At 46.3% G+C, this 12,394-nt stretch overlaps 1 protein-coding gene across 3 annotated transcripts in view; it reads left to right on the forward strand.

The window, feature by feature from the left end:
- CRYZL1 (crystallin zeta like 1) overlaps window positions 1–11,261 on the forward strand; it is a 653,866-nt gene extending 642,605 nt beyond the window's left edge. For all 3 annotated transcript variants that reach the window (XM_069636228.1, XM_069636229.1, XM_069636230.1), the window contains one exon: window positions 10,418–11,261. In XM_069636228.1, coding sequence (XP_069492329.1) covers window positions 10,418–10,517 — 100 coding nt within the window. In that variant the 3' untranslated portion in view covers window positions 10,518–11,261. The remainder of the gene's footprint in view (window positions 1–10,417) is intronic.
- Window positions 11,262–12,394: the final 1,133 nt, after the last annotated feature.

Below are 12,394 nucleotides of genomic sequence, written 5' to 3' on the forward strand. Positions count from 1 at the left end.
CAACAACTCCCTTGCGCACCACTGGGACCCTGCCATCCATTTCCTCCCATTCCCCCATACCCTTGTCCACCTCCTCTTCGGCCCCTGTACCCACCTCGTCCCCCTCGAGGGGCCCACTCTTGCCACTGCGGACCTCCACCCTGCTCCTGCTCGTTCCACTGCCGCTGTCCTGCTCCTGCCCAATCAGTTGCCATCCTTCCATGTATTGCTACCAGCCCCTCCTCTTCCTCATCTCCCTCCCTGCTGTGTGGGAGCGCGGCTACTGCTGCTGCGACCTTCACCAACTTTGTTTGTACTAGTTTCGCTTCGTCTGCCAATCTTCTCTGCGCCACCTCCTTCTCCCTCTCTTTTATTCGCTTACAGTGGTGCACTATTATGCTCTGAATCTCAAGCCATCCTTTCGATTCAATACCTGCTATTTTGTCGAGCGCCTTTTGCACCTCTTTTGGGAGCCCCCTCTTTATAATGAAGTAAAATAACGATGTCGATTGATACCAGGGCGTGCCCGTTTCTGCTCTCCACATCTCTTGGACCCGAAAAATGTAATCCATAGCATCTTCCCCGTCATTCATTGTACATTGCATTACTGACTGCAAGTCTGGTGTATCTGGAAACGTTTCCCGCAAAGCATCCCACACCCTTGCACGCACTGTGTTGAAAGAGGCACCATCATGGCGATCGCAGTCTAACGTTACTCCCGGGAAACCAGCTTTGACCCATACTCTGTCAGCCTGATCCCCGACTGCTGATACTAGCAAGCTTTTCACGTCCCCTATTGCTAGAGGTACCCCGGCTGTGTGTTTCTCAAAGGCATATATCCACTTGCTCGCCCCTCCTGATAACGGGGGCAATAACTTTAGTAAATTGGCCTTATCCATCTGAGCCCAGGGTATGTAATTCAGCCTCCCTCCTCCCCTATGTATTAGCGGGAGCTGCAACTTTCCCTTCATCGTCGTATCTGTACTCACCTTCATTCCTGATTTTCCTAACAATGCCATTTTCCCCAACCGGTTCCTTAATCGCCCCGTCCACTCATCATCCAGTGTTCTCATTGAGCATGCACCATCCAACCCTTCGCTTCCCCCTCCCATTGCCATACTTAGCCTTTCGCTTTCTTCCAAATCATCCCTTATATCACATAGGAGCTCCTCCCTGCCTCCTATGGGCCTCTCTTTGTTGTCAGTACATCCCTCTCTTTCCTCTAGTTCAATTATTGGTGTTGGTTCTTCCTGTATTCTGAACAGTATCTCGCCTTTTTTCCACCCTTCTTCAAATGTTCTACTCTCGCTCTGCGCTCTGGACACATGCTCTGATCTGGCTGCATTAAGTGCCGTCCGCTCACATATGCTTTTTATCCTCGAGAGCTCATCTTTGGCTATAGAGAGCCTTGATTCTAGATCGTCTATTAATTTTTCTATGTCCACCCTTGGTGTGCTCACCTGAGCTCGCTCCCTATGACCCTTGTATGGAGGGGGTGCTGTTGGCCCTTGAGTTGTGGTAATTGTCGGTGGGGGCACATAAGTAGGGTCACTGTATCCCTCTGCGGGCACTGGCTTGTTTAGTATTGGGTACAACCTAGTTACCTCTATCGGTGGCTCTTCTTCTGGCAATACCTTATCATCTTTTTGTATCATTAGTGGATTGTCAGTGGTAGATGGTAGATCAGAATCTAATTCCCTTGCCTTAGGCGGCGGTATCTCTTCAAACAGCCTCCAGAGGTCTAATATTTCTCTCCTATTATGCAACTGCTTCCCCTTGTATTTCAAACAAATGCATGTGACTACCATATCTAGGACACTCTTGTCAAATGAACCCCCTTCGGGCCATATCTGAGGCAACCCCTCGCCCTTCAACTCTGTGATCCATTGGTCATGATATTTGTTAATCCGTTCCGCGTACCCAGGTAGGTTCTTGCAAATATGTGATAAGGGTGTTTCTGCCCCCATACTTTGTGCCCACCTGGTGCTTATGTATCTCTATATATCTCGATATCTCAATATAAACGTATTACCATGTGAGTTCGCGTATTTTATGTCTTACTCAATCGTGGGGACCTTCGTGTTTCTCCCTCCACCTGCACACCATAAGAATGGCTGTGCACAGCCTCTATTCTATCCTCTTTGGGGGCACGTACAAGAGCAAACCGTCAGTAATCTCAACAATGTTACTCCACAAATCAAAAAGGTACACACTCACCTCACCACATTACTCTTGTCTTTATGAGACGTTGTCTGGTCACACTTACCATGACCACTCAATAGCTGTACATTTCTGACCTCTTTTACATAACTATTATACCAAATTATGTCCTGACACATACGATGCTCACACACCCATATGTAGCACTCTATTCACAGTTCAATTTGTCCTCCCTTTCCTCCCTAGCCGGCTGTCCCTGTCCGTCTTATTCTGATATATGTATATATGTATGTGTTTGTTCCCCAATATACAGTAAAACTCTCATTCTCTTTTGTTTATCTCTTTGGTTTTGTACCAACCCTCTTTTATTTTTCCCGTAAACCTAAAGAAAAGAAATAGAAAGAATAGCAATCACTAATATATTCTCCGTGTCTTCCTTTACCAGACACCTTTATCTTATTTTCCACTTCTTCATATATTCCCAGTACTAGTCAAGATAGCACTATGCAACGCCGCCTTCCACCCCCTCTCGGAGCTAGGTTCCCGTCACTTTTATCTCTTATTCATCTCTTAATCCTAATGGCCATATGCAGAGAAAAAGCAAAGAAAGTTTAAAATGGTCCTTAGTAGATCCAACGTGCCCCTTTTTACCCCGCCTCGTTCCCCGTCCTAAATTTCCTCCTATACTCCCTTTATGGTCGCTCGCACTCAATGCTCACGTGCCCGTCTTGAACCGAGAGTCTCCGAAACTGTGTCCGTCCAGGCAGTGTTGCCGTACTCTCAACAGTCAGCCCCGGCTCCGGCGAGCGGTACTCAAAGGGGATTTTTCAACCGGGATCCCGTACCTTCTCTCTGTTGAGTGCGCACTTCTGAGCGTACCGGTCGCCGTTGGCGGGCAGCCTCCCGGAGCCGGCGCACTGTGCATATCCCTTTTCGACCAGAGATTTTCATGCCAAAGGGGACGGTAGGGATATGTTGGGAGAAAATAATAATCACGCTTTCGGGGTCACCACTGAAGGCAAGCGTCCCCAACCAGCACGATCCTCCCCGCAATGAGAGACAATGATGGACTCTCCCAGGATGGGAATAAGGCCAAGACAAAGTGCGGGTGAGCGTAAATGGGAGTTTATCAATCAGAATAGGGCATTCAAAGAACTCTGCAAACTCCGAGAGTGCTCTGTCTGACAATAGCAAAGACAGGCGTATATATTTACAAAAAACGTCATCAGAACCTACATACTATAGGGGGCACAAGTTCAGTGGGATTGGGTGGCGACGACTAGCTATAGGTGCTGCTGTGATGTGGTTGGCCTTGGCTGGAGGACGTCACTGGTCAGCCTCGTGGGTTGGGCTGGGCCTGGCGGGTCAGCTGGGTTCATCCGGGCGGTGTCGTTGTGCCACTGTGGCCAGTGTCAGAGACGAATGTCTTTTCCTGACTTCTTTGCCCTAGGCCATGCACACCGCAGTCATTCAGTCATTTGCAATATTATCTTCTTTAGTAAATCTTCCAATAGGTTATTCTACAGGTTAATGCAACACAGGAGGAATGCACCTCGAGAGGGGTTTGATGGCGATTCATCAGTACATGGTTACCAGTGTCCTGTTGACCGGGTACCATAGGTTGTGGGGTTGGGTCTCAGGGCATGGGACAGGCGGTACATGTCATCCTGTCTTGTTAGAAGTCATTATGAATGTGTTGCTGTAATGTTGCCATAACATTGGGTGTCTTAATTTTACAGGGGCCATTAACCTAAGGTGATCCGGTGGGTCGTGGGGCTTAAGAAAGGGCGCCTCTGGATTTGTGTTTTCAGGCTGAGGTTTACTGCTGGGTTGTAAATAATACAGGTGGCGGGCCGTGGCCTTGGGTGCTGCAGAGGGAACTACAAATCTTTGAAGCGGCTCCAGTCGAGTTGGGGGAGGTGGAGCCGCGCGGCACGGGCCTCTGCTTTCTCGTCTGGCAGGCTTCGCTGGGAGGTAGGGGGAATGGCCTTGCATATGCTCACAAAGGTATCTTCCTCGTGTGTTGCCGATTTTAGGGGAAAGTATCATAAACATTCAAATAATATACAAAACTAATTGAGTCATTCCAAAGCTCACATTTTAACATTGCTAATGCCTCTCAAATATAGCCAGTCCGAGCACATTACTTGTACACTATGTTTTAACAACTACAACATTTTGTTATATGCTTATACATTCGCAGTAAGTGAGGTAGTAGTGAGGTTGGTGGAGTGCATAGAAACAACTCGCCACTACAGGTGACGGTAGTGGCACATAAGGGGCTTGGACATACACACATGAAGGGTGCATCTTCGTGCACCCTTTACACGAGCCCTCAATATGGTTGCATTTGTCTTTCTTTGCACTCTAGCAGCATTAGTTCGGTTATGGCGCGGGACCGTGGGGTGCAATCTTTTCAATGACACACATAACAAATAACCCCCCGGGACGCTTTTACTATTTGTACATAACTGCAGTGGTGTGGGTGCTTCATTCCTAATGTCATATGAACACGCATTTTGCCATATCTGTACAGTTTACAGGTTTTTTAGTCAAAGAGGTTTGTGGGGAGAATGCTTCCATCGCAGGTAGTTTTGTCATTAGTGTTTGTCAACTTTTGCTTTTATCAAAGGGCCATTTTACAGTTCTCTTTCCACCCAGGCTCTGCTGGCCGGGTCATGCTGGGAGCAGCGATACACTGCGGAAGGTCAAATGTTACAGTGTTGGTATCTTACACTAGCTCATGTCCGTCTTGTTTGTGGGAATGGGCTCACAGCGGATCTGCCAGGGAGCTGCGGCCACAGGGATAATTGAAACTCTCCAAAGGTGGGGGCCGCGCTGTGGTGCGCCGGGTTTACACCATCTTTATTAGACAAAATGGTTTCTGAGGCCTAGCTAAATTCAACAGGTTTGGGCAATGTCTTCAGCAGGTGAGCCATCCACCACCTGGGCCCTGGTGGTAAGGAGGGGACACCTGATGAGCCATGGCCCTCACCGGGGGAGGGGATGTAGGCGAGGGGGGTCTTTTGGACCAATCCTCCCCTACAGCCGTGTCCCCAGCTGGATACCCTCTAGTATGGGATCTGCTCTCATTGCCTGTGCTAGGGAGGCAATGAGAGCAGTTCTAGGGAGAGTGCGAAAAGGATTGCAGAGAGGGGGCATCCCTGGCGAGTGCCACGCTCTAGATTAAACCATCTGGAGTATTCGCCGTTCACAAATATTGATGCCTTGGGGCCTGTGTAAACCGCATGTATCGCCTTTCTAAACCTTGGACCTATACCCACTTTGCGTAATACTGCTTTCAGAAATCCCCATTCCACCCTGTCAAAAGCCTTTTCTGCGTCGATGGAAAGGAGGACTGGGTCGTTGGGCATGGTTTGGGAAGCATGAATAAGGTGGAGTGTCTTACGCATTGTGTCCGCCCCCTGTCTCCCCAGTATGAACCCGACTTTGTCAGGGTGTATGAGTTGTGGGATTAATGTTTCCAACCTTGCGGCCAGAACTCTTGTGTAAATGTTTGCATCAAGGTTGAGCAGGGAGATGGGGCGGTATGATCTGCACTTCGTTGGGTCTCTTCCGTCTTTGGGGATGACTGTGATCAATGCACAGGTGTTTCCCGGTTTCTATTATTTCATTGAAGAGTTCTGTTAGGAATGGTGTTAGTAATGTATTGAAGGTTTTATAGAATCCAGCTGTATAGCAGTCTTCACTTGGGGATTTGCCTATGGTTAACCTCTTTATGGCGTCCTGGACTTCCTGTTCGGATATGGGGGATTCTAGCAACTCGGCGTCTAAGCTTGGTATTTGGGGCATGTTGATTGAGGACAAGTAGGTCTCTATTTCTGGTTGTTCAGGGTTTGTTTCCGAGGAGTATGAAGTCTCGTAAAAATTGGCAAAGCTTTCTAGAATAGTGGGGCGAGTGTGCAGGATGGGGGGGATTTCTTCAGTGATTTCTAAAACTCTTTGCTTGGCTCTTTGCTCTCGGAGCCTGGCGGCGGGTAATGCGTCTGCCTTGTCCCCTTATTCCTAGAATTTTTGCTTCAGGAATCTAATAATTACTATTTGTTTATTTTCTCTTTTGCCTTATCAATTTTCATGTGGTCAATCCCTGTGCCCTTCTTAATATCGTCCTCTAATTGGCAGATTTCGGTTCGTAGTCTATGCGCAATAATATTTCGCTCCCTTTTCTTTGATGATCCTTCCCTTATTAGAATTCCTCGTCAGGTGGCCTTTCCCGCCTCCCATACCGTTTGTTTAGATACTTCGCCATTATTATTTGTTTTGAGGAATTCAGTAATTTCAGTCTCCATTTCTGCCTTGAAGACTGCATCTTTCCAGAGGCTCTCATTACATCGCCATTTCCCGCCCTTATTTGGTAGATTCACCCAGTGCATTTCAGCAAACAGCATATCGTGGTCGGACCATGTGATCGGAGTTATCTCTGAGTGTGTTGCTATATCGCAAGTTCTCATGATAGGTATATAAAATCAATTTGTGTGTATGTGTTATGGGGGGCTGAGTAGAAAGTATAGCCTTGTTTGTCGGGATTGCAGCCTCTCCATACATCCCTCATGTTGTATATTTCCATCATCTTTGCCAACTCTGTTTGGTCACCCCTGTTTTCGCGTCGGGGTTGCCTGGCTTTGTGTCTTTGGCAGGGTCTGCCCATTGATTGAAATCGCCACCTAGGATAATGTGGCCCAAGGCTTCCAATAGTATTTTAGGAATCACTTTGGTGAGAAAGCTGGATTGTCCTGTGTTTGGGGAGTAGAGGGTTGCAATTGTTACATTTACTTTACCTATGTGTCCGGTTACTAGTAGAGCCCGGCCTTCCACGTCGGACCATGTCTTGGTCAGTACAAATCCTATGCCTTTTCTAATAAGAATTCCTACACCTCCTTTTCTAAGTAGACCGAAGCCCCAGAATTCTATCCCAACACGTTTTCCCTAGGATTCGTTGTTCTTCTCCCTTTATATATTTCGTTTCCTGCAACAGGAGAATGTCAATCTTGGATCTATGAAATTCTCTAGCCACGAGTGAGCGTTTCGTTGGCGAGTTCAGCCCTTTTACATTGAGTGTCCCTAATCTTAGGGGGGGGTTCTTCCTGTACCAGTGTTTGAAGCCATTGCTCATTTTCCCAGGAAGGCGACTCTTATTACATGACCAGTGTTGCGTATCCGCTTTGAGTTGTGCACTGCACTGACTGTTTCAAGTTACTGTAAATGTTGCCTTGACCACCCTCCCCTTTTTTACCCCTCTCACCCTCCCCCCCTCAACCCCTAGTTCCCTGTTGGTGGCGTCTGATCGAACCTGGTTGATTGCACCGGGTTAGCATCAAACCACCTGTGGGGGCCGTTACGTCCCGCCTTTTGGCCAATTGTAGTATCTCAGTTTCGATTGAGCCCTTCCATGATCCCCCCCTGGTTTTCCTCATTGTAGTCATGGGAATGGTTACATGTTAATGTCTTTTCCGGGCACTTCTTACATTATTAATTAGGTTTGTCTTACTGGGGTCATCTATGTTCAGTTGTCCCCTTCCGGGGAGAGGTTACCACTCCTGTATTTTCGTGAGCCCTTCACTTTCTTTCTCCTGGGGCCTTGAATACGCCATTCACAATCTTCTCTTCGTGTCTCTCCTTGGCTGCCGTCTCCTTCCTGGGGGCCGAGGAGGTCTGACATGCATGTCTTTATTTCTTTTTCGGATCTCAGCCTGCACTTGGTTCCTTCATATTCGAATGTGAGTGAGAAGGGGTAGCCCCACCTATATCTGGTGTTCTTCTCTTAGAGTTTCTTTGTGAGGGGGCCACACATCCTCCTGAGGGCCAGTGTCAAGGAGGATAGATTCTGGTATATTAAAATTTGGGCTCCTCGTAGCGTAATTGTATAGCTTCTACTGGCCTTTTTGAGTATTTGAGCCTTGTCTTGGAAGCATGGAATCGGGCAAGAACTGATAGTGGTCCTCCTGGGGAGGTCACCGGCTCTGTGGATTCGCTCTGCTATAGGTTCATCAACAGCGTTGTCTGCTACCAGGAGTTTGATGATGTCGTGGAGCATTTCCTTCAGGTCAGCCTCTGTTTCTCCTTCGCTTTCCGGGATTCCAAAAATGCGTAACTTGTTCCGTCTTTCTCTATTTTCCAAGTCATCAAGCTTAAGTTTGAACTTCTCTTCTCGCTGTTTCAATTCAGTCATTCTCTGGTCAAGTTGCACCTCTAGTGTGTCGATGGAAGCCTGGCTGTTCTCAACCCCTTCAAGTCTGTCGTCCATGTTGTCCAGCCTTTGGGTGATTTTATCTATCTTGCCTCATATGTTAGTGCCCAAGTTCTTAATTTCCCCCAACAGGGCTCTGCAATATCTCCTTTTGTCGCGGCAAGTTAATTTCCTGCGGTAGTGCTGTTCGCCATCATGGGTTCGGAGGGTGTGAGAGGAGTGGGGGCGTAAGCAAAAAGAGCTAGTTTATGTCTCCCGCTCATATAGTTCTCGGGCGGTGGTCTTAGTCGAGCAATATATCTCCTGTGGGAGCCGTTTGTCGCCGGGGTTTGCAGGATTATTAATGTTGGTTTCAGGGTCTGGTTACTGCAGTGGGACTTTGTTAGAGCCGTTCCGGGGGAGTTCTTATCCTGCACTGGGCACTCACAGTTGATTGTACCTTCCGGATTGGCGTACAAATACTTTCGTCCAAGGTTTTGGGGAGCGGTTTGCACTGATGGGGAATCGCTGCATAATACGCATACGCGTGTAATGTCAAGTGAGCTCAAAGTGCTGGACCGTAGTGTTGCTGATTTGTCCTCTCTTTTTCCCCCTTGTTCCCTGAGTGTTTTAAGTCCTCAGGTGGCTATGTTAGGGCGGTGTGGGCGATGATCCCAGCTATGTGTTAATGCTGAAGAGGAGGTGTGTTGGGCGAAGCCTCAGCTAGGGTCCGGGGAGCGTAGGGGAGTCTGTGTGGTGGAGGCTCAATTCGTGCAGAAGGCAGCCCCTTCCCTTCCCCCAGAGGGGTCGTGTCTTCCACGCTGGTGCACCTCTTCGGGTATGGGCTACCGGAGGAGCAAATGGGGGTGTGCGGTGGCGCTCTCCCTCCGACTGATAGGGGGAATCCGCTGGGGTGCCCAACTCACCGCGTGGCTTGATGGCGTCACGGGCGCGGTGGATCACATTCTTTGCTAGGGGGTATTCGGACTGTGTGAGGCTTCCGCTAATCTCCCGCTGCAGGCGAAGTTGGCAGTGATTGCCGGGCGTCTGGATCTGCGTGTGCGGAGGTGCCGTCCCCTTCTAGCTGCAAGTATGTCCTCTGGTCGATACACCGTGGGAGTCGCTGCAGGGTCTCTGGTTCGGGTTGGCAGCCGGCGTTTGACTTCCCGCGTGTAGCTGCCCCTTTTAGTTTCAGTTTGGTGGTCTGGAGGGCCCATTCTTTTCGGTGGCTCTTTCAGGGTGATTTTGGCCCTGAATTTCTCCGGGATTTCTGTCAAGGAGGGGGTCTTCCAACGTCTGCCACTCAATTTAGTTCTGTGGGGGGGCGTTATGTGGGGGCTCAGTCCACTTAATGGGGCCGCGACAGCGGAGCTTACGCAGGGACCATGTTTGTCTCTACGCCCCCTGGTGGCCACTCCTGAGAACCTTTTTGATAAACGATCTACTTGTGGTCCTCATGATAAGAAACTTAACTCTGAACTTGCTGCTTTCTGACATCATCCCCATAATTCATGTACAACTGCATTTGAACAATCATTGGACATCCACTAATGCTGCTCCAAACAAATGATTTAAAGTTCTCGTTCCACATGACGGTGTGATTTTAAACAATCGCAGACATTTGCTTTGGTACTAATTTACAAATTGAGAATGCTTTAAAGTGACGATTATTAATGTGTGCTGAATGAATACCTACCCATTGCAATTATTGTTGTAAACAGTAATGAAGCAACCCATTCTTTGGACTTTATGTCCCTTTATTCATAGACATGTTTTTTTTTTTTTAAATGCCACCCAACCATTTGTTATTCGTCCACTTTTTGGCACCATGGTTGTCCATTCAGTAATCAATCAATTGTAACCTCTGCTATTTTGATATTTTGATGAATCATCAAGTATCTGAATAACCATTAAAATAAAATAATACAGGTGTTTTTGTAGATTTATCTGCTTTTCTTCTCATTGTGGAACTGTGCAGTATGCTTAGCAAATGTTTACAAAAATAAAAATGTGTCCATCAGTCCAAAGAATATTCTTCAATAGTTCTATGCACTCAAGACTGAACTTTTTGATTGGTCGTTCTTTTATTAGGCCTCAGTTGGATGAGCCTGTCCCATTGTATGAAGCCAAAGTTTCTATGGAAATGGTGCAGAAGAATGAAGTGAGAAAGAAGCAGGTCATACAGCTCTGAAGCCTAGAGTCCTGGATGCAAACACTTTGTAGCAGAGGTTCATGGATGTCGCCTAGTGGTGAAGCAGCATGTTGTACAGCCATCCGTTTCTAATTGCTGTGAAAGAATCCTATTGTGCTTTATTATGAGTTATGTTTCATGAACAGCCCATGGAGATCCTTATTCTAGAATGTACAGGGGTTCAGCAAAATATTCTTTGGTTGTGAAAGCAAACTTTACTGATAAATATTTGTAACTAATGCAGTCTTAATTCATGCCATTTGTTTCCATTGCATTTTTTAAAGTGAAAGTCCAATTTTCTGTGTGCTTTTTTAGGGCTTGAGGAGAGCATGCAGTATGATTCTTTCAAGCATTTTACTTCCTAAACTCAATTGTTTGTATGACAGCATCTATGTATGCAGATTGACAGCTTTCTCTCACAGGCAGTTTCCCTTGAAACGTTAAATGAACATGTTTTAAATATTTAGAAGTATAATCTGTAGCTATTCATGTGACTATACTTCCAAATCATTCCAGCCATATTGAAATGTATGTTTTGTCTGACTCACTTGTTTTGTACTTGCACATCTCTGACACCATTTGAAGTTAGGAAAATCTGTCATTGTAAATGTTGCCATTTAAATGAATTCCCTTGTCTACGTTAAGTTCAATGATGTGCTTCCGGCTGTGCACAGTGCCATTTAGGGTACAGTCATGTTACAGTCATTTGTTTAGTATTAAACAGCCATAGTTCGAACTTTCTTACTTTGGGAGTGAGGAGGTTTATTATGCAATGTTTCTCCAAAGAACAGCTAATTAGGTCATGTTCTGGACAATGGATGCAAGATGAGCAAATGATAAAGACAACATGTTTTTATGTTTTTATATAGAACTTCATGCCACATTCCTACAGGTTCTAAGCACTGTAATATCATCCTGAATTTATCAAACTTGCCATGGTCTAGTGAGTTAGCCCTGTTGGAATTTAAACTTGCAAAGTGTATTCTGGGCCCTTTCATAAGCAAGTGCTTGCTTTTCTACAGTTTACGCACAGTACAGACAACAACATTTAAATGGTGCACTGTAACACGGGCAGAGGATGTGTGGTATAGGCGCTCATGTGGCTGACCTTAGAATCTAGAGACTTGGGCTATAATCTGAACTTCAGAATCAAATACTTTTGTGGTGAAATGGTCATGTTCTCTTCCTGTGCTTCAAATGTGTAACTATGTGGACATAGTAAGCAAACAACTACACAGTGTACCATCCATTACTGCCTCAATAATGTTTCCACTCCTCTTCCCTAGCAATTCCTTCTGTAATCTAGTCTTAATGTCATCCTACTCACTAAACTGTGTTTGAGATGTTCTGGTAAAACAATCTTTCAATGCGAAGGGCCTCTGTTTCCTGGAATTGGATAGGGGCTACATCAAGTATTGTTACTTCAATGCATGTTTATTGAATTGTACAGTTCAGAAAACACTGTACATAATCCATCTTTGTACCATTGTCATGCAAACATCTGTAGTATCTAATCACTTGCCTTTATCTCAAATAGCCATTTTCAATTCTTCGCTATCCTAATGTCTCTCAGTGCCCAAATGTGCTTTGTTCCCTTGCCCCCTTTACACTCCTCAAAGTTGAGCCCACATCATTAATATGTAGAATAGTAGTTCACGTCATTCACAAACCATCAGGTAATGAAAACTTCAAAATGTTTGCCTTATTTCTCACACCTCGCTGAACACGGTGTACACCCTCTTTATTTAACTTGTATCCTACAAGGGAAACAAATTCACTGCTTGCAACCTTTTGGGGCACGTTAGTTCTCAATATTGTTTTAAAAATAAGTGCTATCGGGTCAATGGATTTCATCAAATTGACTATCTTGGTCTTTG

The sequence above is a fragment of the Ambystoma mexicanum genome, chromosome 7p (assembly GCF_040938575.1).
Source record: "Ambystoma mexicanum isolate Mex_15411 chromosome 7p, UKY_AmexF1_1, whole genome shotgun sequence".
In the NCBI taxonomy this organism is placed as follows: domain Eukaryota; kingdom Metazoa; phylum Chordata; class Amphibia; order Caudata; family Ambystomatidae; genus Ambystoma; species Ambystoma mexicanum.